The sequence below is a fragment of the Gymnoscopelus braueri genome, assembly GCF_963280865.1.
Source record: "Gymnoscopelus braueri genome assembly, chromosome: 3".
NCBI lineage: Eukaryota > Metazoa > Chordata > Actinopteri > Myctophiformes > Myctophidae > Gymnoscopelus > Gymnoscopelus braueri.
In genome coordinates this window covers 43,640,342-43,653,272 of record NC_137612.1, presented here as the reverse complement: position 1 = coordinate 43,653,272, position 12,931 = coordinate 43,640,342, and the positions used below count along the sequence as shown (strand labels likewise).

General features: G+C 43.8%; 1 protein-coding gene across 1 annotated transcript; it reads left to right on the top strand.

Annotated features, from left to right (window-relative positions):
- Nucleotides 1-3,737: 3,737 nt before the first annotated feature.
- Nucleotides 3,738-4,712, top strand: LOC308081956 (polyprenol dehydrogenase-like; the record flags this gene model as incomplete). The annotated part of the gene is made up of 1 exon (XM_080423571.1): nucleotides 3,738-4,712. The coding sequence occupies one exon, from the start codon at nucleotides 3,738-3,740 to the stop codon at nucleotides 4,710-4,712; it is 975 nt and encodes a 324-aa protein (XP_080279697.1).
- Between the last annotated feature and the right edge of the window lie 8,219 nt (nucleotides 4,713-12,931).

The window sequence follows — 12,931 nt, the reverse complement described above, 5'->3', positions numbered from 1 at the left end:
AACCCGCAACTAGCAATATTTACAAGGAATTTTACAGAAAAAGAAGCCCAAAGTCGCTTATAATAAGCCGACATGGCAATCCTTGTCCAAACTAGCATTTCCTAAGTTGAGACAGAGATCCTCCACTTTCCTGTTCTTTCCCTCTGCGTGAACATACAACATCCAGCCACTAGATAGCGTACACCGGTTTGTACGCCTCTTGTTTTGATATGTCTGCACATCTTACGTATAATGACGCATGGCATGTTTGTTATGGCTTAGGGCTGAAGTGGTTACTGTGTTTTTTAATAATCTAAATCTACAAAGTAACTAGTACCTAAAGTTTTCATATACTTAAAGGAGTAAAAAATACAATATTTTCCTGCCAATAGGGCTGAGCCCAATTGGCAGGTCTGCAGAGGTGGACGAAGTACTCGACCCCAGTACTTGAGTAAGAGTACAGATACTCCTTGGTCAAATTCACTCCATTATAAGTAAAAGTAGCTCAGTCAAAATGTTACTCAAGTAAGAGTAAAAAAGTAATTGTTTTTAAATATACTTAAGTATTCCAAAGTACATGCTTTGAAAAATACTTAATACAAGTCAAAGTAAAAGTAGAAGTACATTTCTTAATTTTGATATCAATGAATTGCTGTAATGTTTTCACAATGAATTTAAAGGACCTTGTAACTCTTGTTTCAGAGAAGTACTGTAACTCTCTGAAACCACCGGCACTGCATGCACTGATGTGCTTGCTTGTAGATGTTATACAAAGCCTTCAGAAACACCTATAAAAACATAGAAATGACTGAGGAACCAGAACTAAATACTTTTACTCCTACACACCCATACAAGATGTAACAAAGAGGCGAGCGGAGGGGGAAGCCAGAAACACGGCTAGTGTGAGAGCAGAAGTAAGGCCAATTGCATTTTAGGGAAGAAAAAAAACAGCCACCCTAAAGGCCAAACCGCACCAATGCAACTAGTCGCAACTCCTTGCAACAAAACTGTTTTAAAGGAGAAATCCGGACATTTTAAGTGTTATCTTTGATGTGTCGCTTATCACTCACCATCCTTGAAAGGGACGTTGAGTTATTTCAGAGAGTCCTGTGTCGTCATTTTTTCGACCCCCTCCGTTGGCATAATGGGAGCGCGTGCCTAAGAGAAATTCGTCTATTATAACCGATGCAAAGTTATTTTTTGGGCGGTGAAACCGCCCCTATAAGTGAGATTTGGAAAAATGTACATTCTCCTGCGCTGTGATCTGGGCCCAGGAAATTAGTAGAATTATCCTGCGCTGTGATTGGCCAATCACAGTCTATTCAGGACTGTGATTTGCCAGTGTCACATGACACATGTGCATAGCCCTATATAAGCAACCATAACTTGGAAAAAAACCAAGTATTTGTTTTTTTCCAAGTTATGGTTTCGTCCATCATAAAGAGTGTTTCAATAAATGTATTTATCTTTTGTACATGATTGGTTGACTCCATTCAGTATTGTGATTAGCTAGCAAGACACCGCCCACTTCACACAGGGTGTGATTTTTTCTCTACTACTACTCATTGTAGAGTCTCATGATACTCAAACATGCACTGAAAGTTCCTGAGAGGCTAATGCTAATGCCGAACAAGCTAACGCTGGTTGCTTGTTTCTCTCCCAGAACCTGGCAACTCGGTGTTGCCAGGGAGAGAAATAAGCAAACAGCGTTAGCTAGTTCGGCATTAGCATTAGCTTCTCAGGAACTTTCAGTGCATGTTTGAGTATCATGAGACTCTACAATGAGTAGTAGTAGAGAAAAAAGATCACACCCTGTGTGAAGTGGGCGGTGTCTTGCTAGCTAATCACGATACTGAATGGAGTCAACCAATCATGTACAAAAGATAAATACATTTATTGAAACACTCTTTATGATGGACGAAACCATAACTTTAAAAAAACAAATTTATGTTTTTTTTTAAGTTATGGTTTCTTATATAGGGCTATGCACATGTGTCATGTGACACTGGCCAATCACAGTCCTGAATAGATTGTGATTGGCCAATCACAGCGCAGGATAATTGTACAAATTTCCAAACCTCACTTATAGGGGCGGTTTCACTGCCCAAGATAATTGTACAAATTTCCAAACCTCACTTATAGGGGCGGTTTCACCGCCCAAAAATAACTTTGCATCGGTTATAATAGACAAATTTCTCTTAGGCACGCGCTCCCATTATGCCAACGGAGGGGGTCGAAAAAATTACGACACGGGACTCTCTGAAATAACTCAACGTCCCTTTCAAGGATGGTGAGTGATAAGCGACACATCAAAGATAACACTTAAAATGTCCGGATTTCTCCTTTAAGGTTAACCACACTGATGCAACTCCTTGCAACTGCCATTGGGGTTAATGGTTGCAAGTAGTTGCAAGTAGTTGCATGTTGCAACTCCTTGCAACATGCATAACATGCAACTCCTTGCAACATGCATGGCGAAACATTGTTGTGCATGTGGAGTGGGCTTAAAAGTACTCAGTACTTTATAGCCTTCCTAGAAATATACTCGAGTAAAAGTAAAATATTTGTCTTGGAAATGTACTCAAGTAAGAGTAATACGTATCAAAAAAATCTAATACTCAAGTAAAGTACAGATCCTCAGAATCTGTACTCAAGTACAGTACTCAAGTACATTTACTCCGTTACTGTCCACCACTGCAGGTCTGTAACTGTTGCACGCTGCTTCTGGCTAATTTGACTGTGGGGGCTACACTTAAAAAACTGAGAAAGGTGCAGCTAGCACATGATGCTATCAATGAATGATAACCCACCTTTTGGAGTTAAAGAGTCCTGAGCAGATGTATTGCAAACTGTGGCCATAACATTGAAGTAGGCTAAGTCTTTGAGAAACACTGCATTACACCAAATCTCTTCCCTGAAAACAGCCAATCTATTGGCTGTAGTTTGGAAGTAGACCTAAATCTACTAAATCTTTTCAAAGAAACTTCAAAATTGTTCAAAATAGAAAATAGAAGATCTAGAAGTTCCTATACATGTCGTGATGCAACACATTGTGAGCTTGATCTGCTATTAATATCAGTAATCTGTCTGTCTGTGTCTGTTTCTCGATATGACCAAATATGGACATGACTGACGATTGTGGGATATATAGTTATTATTGCTGGCATCAGTGTTTATTCTGTCTAATGATGTCATAATGCCATGAAACTGCTTGTTAAAAAGTATTGTCAAATAAATAAAACAACGTCTTTTCTTTAACGTAATGATTTTTCATCTACGTGGTTTTTCATTCATTGATTGAATACTTTGTTAGTCAGAAATGTAAACAGCATGATGGTACAGTAAGACATCAAAGCTAAAACGACAACACAACAAAGTCCTGTGGACTTGTTTCCATTGTGGTCCTATGTATTGTGGAAGAAGTTGCCCCCAGTGACAACTGGAAGAGGAGAACATCCCGTTGAGGTTCCCTCCTAGCGCTACGACCACTGTACAGCTCAACTTCCTTCCTGCAAAGTGCTTTATTTTATGCCTTTGTTGTTGACACCCACATGTTTCAAGCCCAAGGTTTCTGGGACTGTTCCAGAGGCAAGGTGCAACCACTCAGCCTGTGTCTTGGGGAAGATCACATACTGTAGTATATTATTTGGAGGATACAACTGCACTGGATTCACCAATGACATTTACAAGTTGGACACCACCACAACGGTCTTGGTCTTTAATTAACACCAGAGGGCTCTCGTTCTTCTGCTACTACGATGTCTATTCTGTCTTACATTCTGCCTGTTTTAAAGATATACCTGCTCGGTTTGAAGGTGCTGCTAGCACAACTGTTTAGCAGACCCTTCAAGTTGCCAGCAATGCCCAGACAAGATGGCAAGGTTGCCATCGTGACAGGAGGATCCAAGGGGATCGGCTATGAGGTGGTCCGCCACATGGCCAGCCTGGGGGCCCACGTTATCATAGGTGGCACGGACGAGAGAGAGGGGCTTACGGCAGTGAGAAGAATCTGCGAGGAGCACAAAGAGGCCAACGTGGAGTTCCAGAAGCTGGACCTAGCCTCTTTGCGGTCTGTCCACCGATTTGTTCAGGGTTTCAAGGGGCGGGACCTGCCGCTGCACGTCCTGGTCAACAACGCGGCAGTCATGCTCGTTCCCCAGGGTCGTACGGAGGACGGGTTCGAGTGGCACCTGGGGGTCAACTACCTGGGTCACTTCCTGTTGACCCGGCTGCTCTTGGGAAAGCTGAGGGATTGTGGGAAACGCAGTTCTCGCTCCCGCGTCGTCACCATCTCCTCCTCGGCTCACCGTGTCGGGGAGGTCAGGCTGGATGACCTAAACGGCGGTCGGTGCTACTCAGCCCACGCAGCCTACTGTCAGAGTAAGCTGGCACTTCTGTTCTTTGCCACACACCTGCAGGGGCGGCTGGAGCGCGAGGGATCAGCGGTGAGCTCGTGTGCCGTGGACCCGGGCGTGGTGGACACTGCTCTTTACCGCCACCTCTGGCCGCCCCTGCGCCTGGTGCAGAGTGCTGCGGCGCGGCTGCTGTTCAGGACCCCCGCGGAGGGGGCTACCACGGTGCTGTACTGCGCCCTGGCGGAGGAGGAGAGGGGGGGAGGGGGCTACTGGGCCAACGGGCGCAGGGAGATGACATTACCGCCGACCCTCGACCTCCGGCTGCAGCAGAGCTTGTGGGACGCCAGCTGCAGACTAGTGGGTGTGGCCCAGGATTAAGAGAAGAGTCAGCAGGACCAGGAGGCAGGTCCTGAGTCAACAGTAGACTAAAACAACGATTCCCAACCTGTTGGCCGCGTTGGCCAATGGCCATGAGGATATTGAAAGTGGGCCACCAAAAAAATCACTAAGAGTTTTATTGATAATATAACATAAAAAATTTAAAACAAATATTTATTTAATTTTTTCTTAAAACCTTGAACAATGGGTTTTCATTGTGATACCGATAAATAGGAACTTATGCATTAGTTCCACTGATCCACACCGGAACGCAATCAATTGTTTGATTATTAAAATAGAATCTGAAAATGCTCTGGAAATGCACGCAACCCACCGACCTGTAGCTGAATGGGTGCTGTGCTAATGGTCAGATGCATGGGTCACATCCCTCTCCTCTCTCCCCAACACACGAACGTATGACGGTGCCGCAGCCGGATGCCTCCGCAAGTCTGCATACATTGATGTTCACAACACACAACTGCTTTGTGTTTATAGGAAACCAAACCCAAGTACTATTATTAATTGTTGAGTAGATAGCACATCTTACAGGATTTACAAAACAAAATACATTCACAATTTCACACTTGGCAGCTCCTGTCAGGAATGAGTGGCAAGAAGGACCCAAAAGCAGCCGAGTAGGAATGCAGGATAAAGTATTTATTAAAGGGGCCACACCATGAATTTCATTTTTTTGGGGGGGGGGTATTTTTTGGGCTCCCCAGTGTCTCTTGTACCCCCAAAAATATTTTTTTTTAACATTCAGTCATTCATTCTCATTTCAGAGATTTTCAGAATGGGCGTGTCTGAACAGGCCATTTCAGAATGGCAATGCAAGTGACATCACTTGCCTTGCCATTGCATTGATGATGGCCAGACAGAATTGCTCAGTAGCCCCCCCTGCCCAAAAGGACGTTTTGGTATTGCAGCTGAAAGTGCTGTATAAGCCAGAGACAATTGACTTGGGATGAGTATATCTGAGTGATGATTTAGGCTCAAACCTTTTGAAAAAGGTTTGAGGGACATACACCATATGATATTAAATATCTTTTTTTTTTTTTTTAATTCATGGTGTAGATCCTTTAAGCCAAACAGGCTGGTTCACAAAGGGAGGTAAGTATTGCAACTTCAGAATGGCTAACTGCTACACAGACTCTCCTAAACGATGGTCTACGGACCAACAAGAATACAGTGCAAACACAGGACTTAAATAGACAGGGGACTCACAGGACGCAGGTGAACTCAACAAACAAATCAACACAGGATAGGCTAACAGGCAACGAGCACAGGTGACTAGGGTTACAATAATTACAGGAGGTGAGACAAGACAGGAAACAGCAAACAAGGCCCGAACGATACAACAGAATAGTGGCCTAAACAGGCTTAAAGAACAGCCCTAAAGAGTCCAACACCATATAAGGGCAGTCAAAGTCCAAGGGCTGCGGAGCGTGACAGTACCAAGGCTACAGATAGGGCTGGGAATGGGGCTAACGACAGGGTTGGGAATGGGGCTAACGACAGGGTTAGGAATGGGGCTTACCACAGGGCTGGGAACAAACCTTGGGTCGGGGACAGCCGGCCAGAGTTCAGACAGATTGTTGGCAGGATTGGCCGACCCGAGTTCAGACAACGTCGGCGGGGACAGCCGACGCAGGAGAAGACGTAACGTCGCTCTGCAACAGGAGCACCTCAGCGTTGCTGGGTAGCAGCAGTGGAGACTTGCCGTCACCGCCACTGGACAGCAGTGGAGCCTCATAATCGCTGGGCAGTGAAGAGCGTTGGCGCGATCGGTGACGATGCCGCCCCCTCGCCCGGTTCCCCCTGAAGATGGCATTCATTAAGCTCGTTTCCGCACATATTTTGTACTTATGGGCATTTACGCACCTTTACGCATTAAGAGTCTGATTAATCAAAATTGTCTGTGGATTGTGACGGACGTACACTCTTTCTCACGTCTGCTCGGAGGCAGACTTACTGTACATGGGACCAAAGCTTGCGTAGATGTTAGGGTTAATAGAAGGCCATTCTTTATGCAAAATCATTTCAATAGTGCCAAATCGCAAATAAAATATTTATGTTTTGATTTTGTCAACACAAGACAAGAAAAAATATGTCTTTTAAACGATCTATCGCTTGGATGTACGTATATTATAGACATGATACAAATTCAAACAGATTTTTATTTATTTATCAGTTGCATTTAGAGCTGAATTATTAGGTCCCTGGTGTTTGCAACTGTCGGCCACAGTTTCACTTGGTAGTGAGAATATACTATCATGCCTTAATGTCGCAGAGGCTGTCGTGGTATTAATTTATGATATATTGATCACATGAATAGCCTAATAAGTCTCCACATGAAGTAAAGGTGAGCAATCTTCAGTAGAAAAGGCTTATATAATATCCTTTGCACGTTTTATCAGCATTTGGTCGTGTGGTTAAACTTTGTAAATTTCTTATTCCCATAGGACATAGCCGTGGCGGCCATTTTGTGGTGCCACAGATATAAAACCCATACATTTTTTCCCATATAGATATTTATTTTCTTTAATCAATCTTTGCAAATGTATCATAGGCCTAACTTTGTCCAAATCAATACTTTCAGCTAGGACTTTGCTCTCTCTCTCTTTCTCTCTCTCTCTGTCTCTCAGCGAGTGTCTATTTGCCATGTGTGCGACCCACATGAATAAATAACTTTCAATGCTCAACAATAAAGCACCAGTACATTACATACATCATACAGTTTTACAGTAAAATAAATATGATGGAAAAAACAAATAGGAATCCAGAGTAATCCATAAGTGCCATTAGTGAATGGATTTGTTGTTTAAAATGCATTTAACACTTGCAAACATTGAGTGCACACATTGTTGGCGTCAAGATCAGTTCTTTCCACCAAGCTATGCTCTTGTACTACAGGGTATAAATGAGTCAAGGCACTGTTTCTCAACATCGGGTCCAGGGGTCCAAATGTACGCTTGCAGGTCTGTAACTGAGAGTGTGCCAGTGCCAGGCAAGAGGAGAAGAGGAAGGCCTAAGAGGAGGTTTATGGGAGTGGTGGTGAGAGAGGACATGCAGGTGGCAAGCGAGGAAGATGCTTAAAGTTATCACTAAAGAAATTCAATCAATCAAGGAGATCATTGTGGAGTGTTTATTTCATCACTGGGAGGCGTTCAAGGAGATCACTTTGTGTATATTTCAGCACTGGGAGGTGTTCAAGGAGATCACAGAAGTATTTATCTTGGTGCCAGCTCTGGTAGGGCTGAAGGGTAACCTGGAGATGACACTGGCCTCCAGACTGTCAACAGCAGTGAGTGAACACACACACACGCACACGCGCGCACGCGAGCGCACACACAGGCCAACGTGGAGATTTAATCCCCCCATCTGATCATTGGTCTGCCCCATGGGACGTGCCCTAAAGACCGACCTTGGCTAACGGAGGCATGTATGCCAGAACCACCATAACTGGCTCCTTTCCACATTAGCCATGATTATGATCAATAAATGTATAATAATATTGAGTATAATTACTACTAATATCTTCTGCTGAATTTACCTCCCCAATAATTGTCTTCCTACCATATGAACTACCAGGCCAACACAGGACAGCTGGATGAGCCTTTGCGGATGGTAGGCAGTAATCTGGCCCTCGTTCAGGCACATTTGGATACTCAGCACTCAGTCATTTAAACCTTAGTTGTCCCCCATGGCTCTATAGATCCTCTAGTACAGTGGTTCTGAAACATTTTAATGTCAAGGATCCCCACAATATGTATTTATTTGGCCATGGACTTGGCCGCAATTTGCGGGCCGCGGCAGTCAGTGGGCCCATTTAAAGCATCATCATCAGACCCCCCCTCAAATGTATTTTGGCTAAAATCGTCATCAAGAGCTGGCAAAAAAAAAGGAAATTCCTGCTACGGCAGCACTGACAACAATGTAGCCTAATCACGAACGGAATTAGAGGCTACAAAAAATTTAGCTAAAAAACGTTAAGAAAAAGAGAAAGATGGACCAGGCAATCTCTTAATTGTCCAAATTAGGTGCATATTTCGTTTAGCTTCATCACCTGTTGCAACTCCAGATGAGCCTGATGTTACGATTAATCCCCACTATGTTACGTTACCTTCATCTGGGTCAGGGAGCCACATGACAGGTCATGACATTGTTACTAGTAAATTGAAGTTCAATAGACCAATTATTTGTTTACCAACATTGAGACTGGATGCACAGGTGATTGTTTCACGCAATCAATTCTCAACCTGTTGTTTCGGGGTGCGCTGGTTTCAGCACACCCCAACCCCCTCTTGTGTGTTGGCTGGTGAGGCGCGTCCTAGCGAGACCTGATAGAATGGGTTTCATTGCGCGCATACTGGTTGCACGCATACTGGTTCTTATCAGTGTGACGTCGTCTGTTAAGGGGTCTATATATCTGTCCAGTCTACTGACTGTATATCATGCCCAAATAGTGGTGAGTAGTATGAAATTGAAATTCTATTTGTACTTGTAGCCTACTTTAACTGTTGGGCTGCCGTGCCATTTACAGTTTGGCTACTGCTCATTAGTTGGAGTGAGTCCATGGTGCTGAACTCCTTCTGAAATGCTTTGAATTTGTGAGAGAAAACGGTAGTAGCCTAGGCTAGTGCTCGTCTGAAGCAGCGGGACTGTAGCTATACAGCATAGTGTGTTTTTTTTTGTGCCTTCAGTTTGGGGGGCCCGTTCATGCGCTCTGCAAAAGAACATTTCTAAAGCGTTCACGGCACACCCATCTGACCACTTAACATAGCAGCCGTTAACCACTTTACACAGAGCATGTTTATTTTAATGATCAATCAATCGATTTGAGGACAGGGAAGCATATAGGAAGCAACATAGATGACAGGGATGCACGATAGGAAGCACCATAGAAGACAGGGAAGCACCATAGGAAGCACCATAGAAGACAGGGAAGTACCATCAGGAAGCACCATAGATGACAGGGAAGCACCATAGGAAGCACCATAGAAGACAGAAAAGCACCCTAGGAAGCACCATAGAAGACAGGAAAGCACCATAGGAAGCACCATGGAAGACAGGGAAGCACCATAGGAAGCACCAAAGAAGACAGGGAAGCACCATAGGAAGCACCATAGAAGACAGGGGAGCACCATAGGAGACAGGGGAGCACCATAGGAAGCACCATGGAAGACAGGGAAGCACCATAGGAAGCACCAAAGAAGACAGGGAAGCACCATAGGAAGCACCATAGATGACAGGGAAGCACCATAGGAAGCAACATAAGACAGGGAAGCACCATAGTTGACAGGGAAGCACCATAGTTGACAGGGAAGCACCATAGAATACAGGGAAGCACCATAGATGACAGGGAAGCACCATAGGAAGCAACATAGATGTTTACGTTATACAGTAGACGTAATGCACATCATTATTGCCAGACCCAAGGGGTCGGGCTTACATGAGGCTTTGTACCTGTTTGGTCCATACATGGGCATGGTCACTTTGTCCTCCGGCCCCAGCCAAAAAAGTCTGTCCCCCTTCGTCCATACATGGGCATAGACACAGGCTGACACGTCATGTGATGTCCGGTGACGTAGTGCTCTGATCTTATAAAGTACTTATTCTGGGTCTGGCAGAACCAGGTCTCCTGGTCTTGTTATCTATACATGTTGATTTTATAACTGATTGGATGACATCACAGATTAGAATGTTGGTTTAGGAGACCAGGGGCCTGTTTCTCGACAGCAGAATTAAACTAGAAAATGTGCTCCTCGGAGCACAAGTCTCCGCCAGCAGACCCGTGCTATTTTAATATCACGGGTCGTCTTGGTAGAACGGGTCGTCTTGGTAGAATGCGCATGGTTTTGGTGTTCTGCAGGGGCGACTGAATATGTAGTGTCTGCATCTAAAAAATGTTCTTCTTGAAGCAATGTGTCATATGGGAGTCCTCGTAATTGACTGGTTTGTTCAAATGCTTGTCTGTCTTCTTCATCTTCATTGTCTTGAACAGTTTCAGCAGTTGATTGGTGTGTTTGATCTATGTCAGTTTTTTCTAGTGCTACATAATGTATTTGATCAAGGTGGCCAATTGTTACAGTATTAAGACTTCGGCCTTGTTGTGGGATCAATTCAACTCTATAGTCCTCTTCTGTGTTACTGTTGTAGATGAGTATGCTTTCTTAGCTTTGGCCTTCTGCGCCTTTGCTTGACCAATGTTAGGTGTTCTCAGAGGGACACAAGCACGGACGGATGATTTGTACTGGAAGGTACTGTTCCAATCAAGACTGATTGATCCTGTCTTACCTCACTTCAAAAGTCATAAATGGCCTTTTGAAGTGACACACCTATTTATAGGATTTTATTTCGTCATGCGTCCCTCTAGCCAATCAAAGGCATTGGTGTCAACATATTGACACGTGTCACGTGGAGCTTGACCAATGTTAGCTTGGCTAGGGGCCATGCTAACACACGGCGGGACGAAGCGAAAACATACTCTCCACCTCCGGCGGAGACAATAAGCCTGGATTTAAGACAAATCCAGGATAGCTCTTATCAAAATGAATGTTCTCCCCAGGATACTATATCCTTTACAAATGATTCCTGTATTGTTGACAAATAAGGTTATCAAGGTACTTGAGGGCTGGTTAAGCTCCTTCGTCTGGAATAAGAGAAAGCCTAGGATTAAGATGGCCAAACTCCAAATGGCTGGCGTTGATGGTGGTTTGGATCTGCCCAATATAAGGGCGGATTCAGACTATAGTCCCGGGTGCGCACCCCGGACCACATGTTGTGGTAGTGTGAATGTACAGTAGCGTACCGTTCCCCGTAACGCATCACCGTACCGTACCCGAAACCACCTGGGGAGGTAGTCTCGGGTCCGATTGCTGCGCACTCGGGAGCGGAACGCTGCAATGTGAATCCATCCGTACCGACAGGAGGAAGTGGACTGCTAATCATATATCATTTATATATTTTTATAATGACGCATTATTTTAGCTGGGTTATACCTTCTCATAGTTCTACTTGAATGTTGACAAGAAATAATAATCCCGCTAGTGTTTTAGTAGCACGAGCCGTGGAAAAACATAAACAAAAAACACGTAGTAGTGAACGTGTATATAAGGATAAATATACCAAGGAATAGTCTGTGACGTCAATGCTAAAATACCAAGGATGCATCAGTGACGTCACGATCATATTGATAATAACAGAGGCGCGAGAGACGACGTTACATTTTGAGGTTTCAAAGAACAACGCACACACTGCTTTGGTTGTGTATTGTTGTTCTGTTATTATTATAACTCAAGACAACGTCAGGAACACAGTCAAACTTTATTATTCACTCTGCACAATGTGAATGCTGGCCAGCTGAGAGAGGCCAATTGTACTCGGGAACGGTTCAAATCAATCGGACCCAGTCTGAATCCGCCCTAAGGCTCTATCAGCTGGCTGCACACCTTAAATCAGATCCTTCTTCAATTTGGCTTGATATTGAATCATCACAGTCCACTTGCCCTCTTTGGAACGTATTATTTGTTAAGGACTTTAAGTCTATAAAAAAAAAAAGCTCTAACCCCATCACGTTATGTTCAGTCAAGGCTTGGAGGTCTATTCGCACTATCGAGGGCTGTGCTGATTTACAGTAACTTCTCCCCTTGAACCAGTTGTGGGTAACCCTGACTTTAAACCAGGTCATTTGGATGGAGGCTTTAGGGTCTGGCATCTACAGGGTATGACTAAACTTGGTGACTTATTTGAAGGCCAGACCTTGTTATCTTTTGCACAGCTGCAGCAGCGATTCAAGTATTTGCAAATTGGACAGTTTATCACCAAGGACACCACACTGTTAACCAATAGCTCTGCTTCACAGGTGGAAAGGGTCCTATCTATGAAAGAAAACACATCTCTATAATCAGTAACATGTTGGTGATAGGCTACTTATTGTCCAGTGTTGGGCTATATTACTTAGGAGAGTAATATGTTACTTATTACTTATTACTCCTTTGAAAAGTAATAATATTATATTACTTATTACTTGGAATCAAGAGTAATATATTACGTATTACTTTATATTACTTTCCCCGCGCCCCCTGCAAAAGAAAAGACGTGTACAGTTTTTTGCCTTTTAGAACTGAATCCAATTTAATGGAACAATAGAAAACAGTCAACAGTCTTTATCCTTTTAAGTATTTTACTGCTGCAAATTCCATATTTGGAATTGGAAC